This window comes from Quercus suber, unplaced genomic scaffold, assembly GCF_002906115.3.
Source record: "Quercus suber isolate HL8 unplaced genomic scaffold, Cork oak 2.0 scaffold_205, whole genome shotgun sequence".
Lineage (NCBI taxonomy): Eukaryota > Viridiplantae > Streptophyta > Magnoliopsida > Fagales > Fagaceae > Quercus > Quercus suber.
This window is the reverse complement of record NW_027069663.1, coordinates 41,568-49,931: the sequence shown is the minus strand read 5'-3', so window position 1 is coordinate 49,931 and position 8,364 is coordinate 41,568. Positions and strand designations below refer to the sequence as shown.

The following is an 8,364-nucleotide window of genomic DNA, read 5'->3' as shown; positions in this document are numbered from 1 at the left end:
AAAAAAAAAAAAAAAAATTTAAGCCTTCATCTAAGAGATTGTTAAAATTCACCAATCACATTCATTGCTACATCAATTTGTAAAACACTTTGTCGTAATTTTAGCATTTCCCTTTTAGGATTAAATGCTTTACAAACGTCCATCTTAGACTTTCATGCCAGCTCTGGACCTGTAGGGAGGGGTTCATAACCATCATGATGTTCAACAATGAGCTTGCTCTCTCGAACAGGAATACACTTTAGGACAACAGCGATAATTAAACTTGCAGCTCCAATTAAGATGCTGGCTAACCACAATTCCCAGCTAAGTGGCACGGTGTCTGCAAAAGTGCCTAAAAATTCGACTATTATGAATTGGAATGCTACTGTGGAGATAATGACAATCAAAAAAATCCAACTGTCAAAGATGCCGCGGAAAACATTTATCTTCACCATGTCGCGGCTGTTTATTTCATTGAATACCTAAAATATAGGATAGAAAAGAAAGAAAAGCAACATAAGTCATTGTTTAATCGGTACTAAAAATGGAAAAGTGAATGTTTTATGGTTTTGGCTATAATAAGATGGAATGTTTTATTGTAATGCATCCTTGGCTTGTTGGCATTGAATCTGATAGCACATGTGAAGGCAACAGAGAGATCACATAACAAAATGCAACAACTCTAGGAATTAGCAATTCTATGATGGGTTTCTTATGCTGAATGAGTTATCAGCATCCGAAAACTTTGAAGACAAGCTAAAGGCAAACTAAAACTAGCTACAACAGAATTTTGAAAACAAAATGTGTTCACCAATATAAAACACAAAAATGGGATAACATGTGCTGTAGATAGTGCAAATGTGCAATGCATGAGCTGCAATGAAAATAGAGGTAAAGGCTGCTTCCATACTTGGCAAAACACAAAGGAGTTGAATATGAATGTTTTGAGAATGGAATCAGCATCTGAGCCTGTGAGCTTTAGGAGCTGCTTCCCTTTAAGTTGAAAAATCAAAAGGACAAGAATTTGAAAGATGCTCTGTCCGACAATATTCCTCCACATGATCCTGGTGATGAATTTTACATCCCTCCCAACTGGGGGTCTTTTCATCAACCCCTCATGTGGGGGTTCTGTAGCCAGCGCCAAGGCGCCAAGAGTGTCCATGATTAAGTTTACCCAAAGCATTTGTACGGTTGTGAGAGGAGTGGAGCCTGAAATTTATTTCAAAAGATTTATTAGCCATATGCATTGAATAAAAGTAAAAGTTGAATGTCTAAAAGCTTAGCACCATAGGACTCACCTGAAACGCATGCACAGATGAAGTTGAGCATGAGAGCAACAACATTAACCGTTAACTGGAATTGTACAAACTTTTGAATGTTAATATAAACTGAACGACCCCATCTTGCGACATTCACTATAGTGGAAAAGTTATCATCCATTACGATAACATCTGCATTTTCTTTTGCTACCTGCAAGAATGCAATATTAGCAGAAGATGCTTAGCTAACAATAATAGATAGAAACTGATATGGTAATATAGAGCATGTATATTTGCTCATATGATTTGTAGTAAGTGTTGAAAATGAAAAATCCTCCTTATAGACTTTGACAGATTCCTCAGCCAATAAATGTTCCATCCTTCGATGTTACTTGTCTATTCAATCAATAATCTTAGACTCAATCACATCTTTTGAAAGTAAGATAACAAAACACTTGTTAGAACAATTTAACATTCAAGGCCACCTATCAGCGATCACAGAACATTTTCATTGGAACAAACAACCAAACTAAGGTAACTGATCTAAGTAACATATACGAGACAAATGTTGCATATGATAAAATCAGGTCTCTAACGAACCTCTGTTCCTGCTATACCCATAGCAAGTCCAATGTCAGCCTCATGCAATGCAGGAGCATCATTGGTCCCATCACCTGTCACTGCCACAACTTCTTTAGTCACATTCCTCAAATGGGTTACTAGGGTGTGCTTATCCAAAGGCAGTGATCGAGCCATTACCTACACAAATAATATAAGCAATTATAGAAACTGAGGCATTGCCTACACTCATAATTTAAGCAATCATAGAAATTTCTGCCACTTGAGAGTTCAAGAAAAGTTCATTAATCAACTATAAAACCTGCAGTTTGGGGATTATCTCCTCCATCTCCTGTGGGCTCTTATTGCGGAAATCTGACCCTTCTATTGCTATACCATTTTCTGTCAGGATACCACATTCCTTAGCAATGGCTTTAGCAGTATTAATATTATCACCAGTGACCATCCTCACGGTAATCCCAGCAGCTAAACAAGTCTTAACCGCTTCCCTTACCCCAGGACGCACAGGATCCTTAATTCCAATAACAGATATTAATGTATAACCATCTTCAGGTATGCTATCTGCACTGGAAATGCCTTTTATATCCTTGAAGGCCAAACAAAGAGTTCGTAGAGCTTCACAAGCGAAATTATTTATGACATCTGTGATGTCCTTTCTCTGTTCTTCAGATAGCGGGATGGCTTCCCCATCAGCATTAACAATCTTGTCACACATTTTTAAAATTATTTCTGATGCACCTTTGCAGAACGCTTGAAATCCACCACTTCCAGGAAGAGCCACAAGCACAGACATCCTCTTTTTATTTGAATTGAAAGGCTCAACTTTCACTATGTTATCCTCTTCACGATAAGCATTAAAATCACCTCCAAGAAGCATGCCTAACTCCATTAGTGCAGTCTCGGTTGGAGTACCTATGATGTTTTTCTTTAAGTCTTTCCCTCTAACAACCTCTGAGCTAGTATTCTGAAATATCGACTGCAGAAGGAGGTTAAGAACTTTTTCTGAGAGTGAAATATTCAGTACATCCTCACTTCCTCTACTATTTATCTCAGTAGTTTTTTGGCATATCCAAATTTTATTCACCACCATATGATTTGTTGTCAATGTTCCTGTTTTATCCGTGCAAATACAACTCACAGAACCCATTGTCTCACATGCAGAGAGATGCCTTACAAGTGCCTTATCACTCATTAGTTTTTTCATAGCAAAGGCAAGACTTAGTGTCACTGCCAGTGGTAGTCCCTCTGGCACTGCAACAACTAGTATAGTCACAGCAATAGCAAAGTAATTTAAAAGCTTCAGTGCATCACTACCAGACCACACTGTGATCCTATTTTGAAGTGCCTTAACCACTAAAAACCTTCCAGTCAGAACTAAAAATGTTAGCACAGCAAAAGCCAAACCTATCTTCCCAATAATGGTTGCAACTCCATTAAGCTTCACCTGCAGTGGTGTCTCATCATCTCCCCCTTCACTTAGAGTAACCATCAATCTTCCCCATTCTGTTCTCATGCCAACTGATGCCACTAGCATTTTACCAGACCCATCTTGCACTTTGGTACCTGCCAGAAGAAAAGGCGTTTCTTGTGTTACATTCACTGCCTCACTCTCACCTGACAAACTAGATTCATCCACTGATAAGCTGTGGCCCGAAATGAAAACACCATCTGCAGGAACTTGATCTCCAATAGATAAATGAACAACATCACCAGCCACCAAATCATAGATTGAAACCTTCTGTCTACATCCGTCTCTGGTGACTTGAACAATTATGTTTTTCTTTTCCTTATCCAAGTCCCTAAATTGTAAAGACTGCCTGTAGTCACTTATTGCAGTGACAAGCACTACTAAGAATATACAAAGTAATATTCCTACCCCATCATACATACCCTTTGGCCAACCTTCAGTCGGAATTCCAACACCTATAGAAATCACGGCACAAACCATGAGAATAACTAGAGTTAAGTCATGTAGTGCATCCCAGACAAACATCCAGAGACTCTTAGAAGGTTTTTCAACATATCTGTTTAAACCATATATATTTTGCCTGAGAGGTATGTCGCTTGAAACAACACCATCCTTTAAAGACACAGAGAGCTCTCTTGCTAATCCTTCAAGTCCTCCATGACTTTCCAAACCTTTGCTATCATGGGTTCGAACAATGGATGCTAGTTCATCAGGTTCAATGCCAAAGCCAGCATCCCTGACCTCATTGGAGAGCTTGTAATGAGTTTTCTTATCTGCATGAGCCAAAAATATATATATAGTTGAGAAATGATATAGAATTTTGGATGAATTAGAAGTTACAATACTACAGTGCATTTAATACCATCTATAGTGCCAACGAACTGCAGTGCTGCCTTGTTCACATATACAGCTACTCGTATCTTTTCCTGGCCACAAGTAGTATAAGAGAGTAATGAGTGCATGACAAGTCTCTAGCAAAGGAATGTAATTTATGCAGCATTTGGTTTTGTACATAAAATTTAAGCTACATGATGCATGCGATTGAGAATATGTATTGGAAACTGTCATAGCAACTCAATTTGTAATTAACATAGTTCCACAGCCTTATCCTGATTATCAAAATTATTCTCTAGATTCTGCTAATATCAACATAAGCACGACGAGATTAGCAAAGTCCACGTGCATGTATATAAACATCAGAAGCACGTGCGGACAGCTCTGCACCCTCCAGAGCATTTTCAAAAGACAAGGGCGGGAAAAAAGCAATAGATGATGCTTTATCCCTAGTGGGCCAACCAACCCAATTTGAAGCGGTGATGAAGGAAGTCACCAGTCCTCAAAAGCCCACTAAGATTAGCCCACAAACAGAGACAAATGTTGAGGTAAGCGCAGAGCCCACTCTGGGTCAGTGCTTGGGAGATATTTATAATAGGTAAAGGACGACGGAAAAAAATTGCAAGAGAAAAAGGGAGAGTCCAAGCCCAAGACCACACTGCTCAGGAAAATATAACAGGGCACAAGCGCAAAGGAAAAATAGCTTTTGAGGAAGATGAAGGCACCGGTGTTAACAAAAGAAGATGCGAACACAATACCAAGAACAAAGCTGAGGCTTGTGAGGGATCGACGGTGGCTACGAGGCAGCATTGCTGGGAGCCATGAATCCCCTGAGTTGGAACTGCTGGGAACTTAGGACCCCCCGATCAGTTAGAGCACTGCACAACATAGTGCGATGATGGAATCCCAAAATCGTCTTCATATTGAAGACAAAATAAAAAACAAGGCGCATGGAGAGAATCAAAAACAAAATTGGCTTTGCAAGCAGTCTTATAGTTCCTAGCAGCAGCAGGAGTGGAGGCCTAGCCCTCCTTTGGTCCAGAGAGGTGGATCTAGAAATCAAGTCCTATACTAAGAACCATATAAATGCAGTGGTCATTGAAACAGACAATGGCTTCAAATGGAGAGTCACTAGCTTCTATGGCCACCCAGACATGCACAAAAGGCATGAATCCTGGAACCTTCTGGGCTTTCTCCATAATCAATTTCAATTGTCATGGCTCTGTTTCGGGGATTTTAACGAAATTCTGTCTATGGAAGAGAAATTTGGATGTCACTTGATCCCAACAACAAATGTCAGGTTTCAGGAATGTGGTTGATTACTGTGGATTTCAAGACTTGGGTTACCATGGGTCGGATTTCACTTGGAGTAACATGCAGGAGGGGGAAGCTAGAATTTGTCTGAGGCAGGATAGGGCCTTGGCCACCACAGATTGGATAACCAATTTTGGGGTGACAAAAGTACACCACCTAACTGATTCAACATCAAATCATTGTGCACTGCTGTTAACCAATCCCTCCAAAATTCATCAACCCCGGGGTAAGTGTTTTCATTTCGAAGCCATGTGGGCTAAAAGGGAGGATTGCAAATCCGTCATTGAATCGTGCTAGGGAATGGGGAGTAGCCTTGATACCCCGAAAGGCATGACCCAAAACATTACAGCTTGCGCAGCAAAACTTGCTGCCTGGAATTCCATTGTGTATGGGCAGATTTCGAAAATGCTCCAGAATAAAAGGAAAGCTTTATCCTCGCTTGCTCAGCAGAATGGAGATGGTTCTTTGAGTGCAGAAATTAATAGCTTAAGAAGGGAAATTAATAACTTACTTAATGAAGAGGAGCTATACTGGGGGCAAAGATCAAAGGCACGTTGGCTAAGAGAGGGAGACAAAAATACTAAGTTCTTCCATGCCCAAGCCTCAAAGAGGAGGAAGTAGAATACAATCTCAGGACTATGGAATAATAATGGGGTATGGTGCGATGAGAAGGAGAGTTTAGTTCAAGTAGCTACATCCTATTTTAAAGCCTTGTACACCACTTCTAATCCAAGCAACATAGAAGAAACCACAGCTGCCATACCGACAAGAGTAATAGAGGAGATGAATACTGAGCTTGCAAAAGACTTCACAAGGGAAGAAGTGGCGGTTGCCCTCAAACAAATACACCCCAGAAAAGCCCTGGGGCCCAACAACATGTCTGCTCTATTCTACCAGAAGTATTGGAGCATTGTTGGTGATAGTGTGGTTAATATGGTCTTGAATGTGCTGAACCATAACCTCCCGATTGGAGATCTAAACAAAACCAACATTGCCCTAGTCTCGAAAACTAAGAACCCCAAGCGCATGACTGAGTTCAGACCAATCAGCCTCTGCAATGTGATATACAAGCTCATCTCAAAATCACTTACCAACTCCCTCAAAGCACTCCTCCCACAGCTCATCTCGGAAAACCAAAGCACTTTCACCTCTAACTGACTTATCACGGACAATGTTCTAGTTGCATTCGAGCTCATGCATTATCTAAATCATAAAACTTCGGGTAAGGACAACTTTATGGCTATTAAACTCGACATGAGCAAAGCATTTGACCGAGTTGAGTGGAGTTTCATCAAAAGTGTCATGGTAAGAATGGGCTTCAACCTAAGATGGATCAACTTGATCATGCAGTGCATAAGTTCAGTTTCTTATTCAGTCATCATCAATGGGGCAACTTATGGGAACATAACCCCAAGGGGCCTATGTCAAGGGGGTCCCTTATCTCCAAGTCTGTTCCTCTTGTGTGCCGAAGGCGTATCAAGCTAAATCCAAGAGGCTACAAGGAACCAGCTCATCAATGGCCTTTTGGTTTGCAGGGGTTATCCTAAAATAACCCACCTCTTCTTCACAAATGATATGATTCTCTTCTGCAAAACCTCTAATAATGAATGCCAGAAGCTCAAAACAATCCTCCAAAGATATAAGGAAACATCGGGACAGAAGATCAATACAGATAAGTCTTCAATTTTCTTCTCCCCAAACACACCCCAAGAAATGAAAGATGATACTCTTGGCACTTTGGGGACGATGAAGGACTCTTGCCGTACCAAATATCTCGGTCTACCTTCCATTATTGGTAGATCAAAATCACTTGTTTTTGCTGATATAAAGTAAAGAGTGGGGCAAAAGCTTGCTGGTTGGAAGGGGAAGTTTCTCTCAATAGAAGAAAGAGAAATTCTGATCAAGGTAGTAGCTCAAGCCATGCCAACCTACACCATGAGTTGTTTCTTGCACCCAAAGGGGCTTTGCAAAGATTTGGAAAGCATGATAAGGAATTTTTGGTGGGGTCAAAAAGGTTAAGAGGCAAAAATTGCTTGGGTCAGTTGGCGGAGGATGTGTAAATCAAAGAACAAGGGGGGTATGGGGTTCGATAACCTTCAAGTGTTTAACCTAGCAATGCTAGCCAAGCAAGCATGGAGAATTCTCTCAAACCCGGACTCTTTGGTGGCTAAAGTCCTTAAAGCTAGGTATTTCCCAACTGAGGACTTTCTCAATGCGAAGCTTGGTGCTTCACCTACATATTCTTGGAGAAGCATACATAGCAGCCTGAGGGTGATCAAAGAAGGTACTAGATGAAGGGTTGGGAATGGAAAGCTCATCCACATTTGGGATGACAGGTGGCTGCCCACCCCATCCACATATAAAGTCATCTCCCCACTCAGAAACACCGTTGAATACCCCATGGTTTCTACCCTCATTGGCCAAGAAACAAGATGGTGGAAAGTGGAAACACTTAAAGCTACTTTCCTCCCCTTTGAGGTTGAGACTATCCTCAAAATCCCCCTTAGCTACAACTTACCTGACGACAGCATCATTTGGTTGGGAAACAAGAAAGGGGAATTCACTGTGAAAAGTGCCAACCACATTGCTTATAAGCTAGTTGACAACTTGGAGGACAGCGAGAGCACTTTGGGAGACCCAAGAACCCCGTTATGGCGAAACTTGTGGCATTTAAAACTTCTTGCAAAAATAAAATTTTTTACTTGGAGAGCTTGTGTCAATGGTCTCCCCACACTTAAGAACCTTGGCCACAGAGGCATCAGCACTCAAGATACCTGTCAAATATGTGGGAAGGTACCTGAAACCATCCACCATGCACTACTCTCTTGCGATTTTGTCGGTTAGGTATGGCAGCTCTGGTTTGAGGAAACCAAAATCCCCTTCACGAGTCACTAGAGCTTTTTGGACTTATCACTACACCTCATATTAGAA

At 40.9% G+C, this 8,364-nt stretch overlaps 1 protein-coding gene across 1 annotated transcript; it reads right to left on the bottom strand.

The window, feature by feature from the left end:
• Positions 1 to 7: 7 nt before the first annotated feature.
• Positions 8 to 4,284, bottom strand: LOC136070040 (calcium-transporting ATPase 4, plasma membrane-type-like). Its single transcript, XM_065779325.1, has 6 exons — positions 4,148 to 4,284; positions 2,119 to 4,058; positions 1,839 to 1,997; positions 1,278 to 1,449; positions 890 to 1,188; positions 8 to 461 (listed from the first exon to the last, which is right to left on the bottom strand). Exons 1-6 carry the CDS (start codon positions 4,245 to 4,247, stop codon positions 153 to 155), a joined length of 2,979 nt encoding a protein of 992 aa, XP_065635397.1. The 5' UTR covers positions 4,248 to 4,284; the 3' UTR covers positions 8 to 152.
• Between the last annotated feature and the right edge of the window lie 4,080 nt (positions 4,285 to 8,364).

Coding starts and splice junctions, on each gene's coding strand:
- LOC136070040 (XM_065779325.1), bottom strand. CDS start 4,247: ATGCACTCATTACTCTCTTATACTACTTGTGGCCAGGAAAAGATACGA. Junction 1,998..2,118: donor AGATAATCCCCAAACTGCAG/GTTTTATAGTTG, acceptor TTATTTGTGTAG/GTAATGGCTCGATCACTGCC. Junction 1,450..1,838: donor TGGGTATAGCAGGAACAGAG/GTTCGTTAGAGA, acceptor GCATTCTTGCAG/GTAGCAAAAGAAAATGCAGA.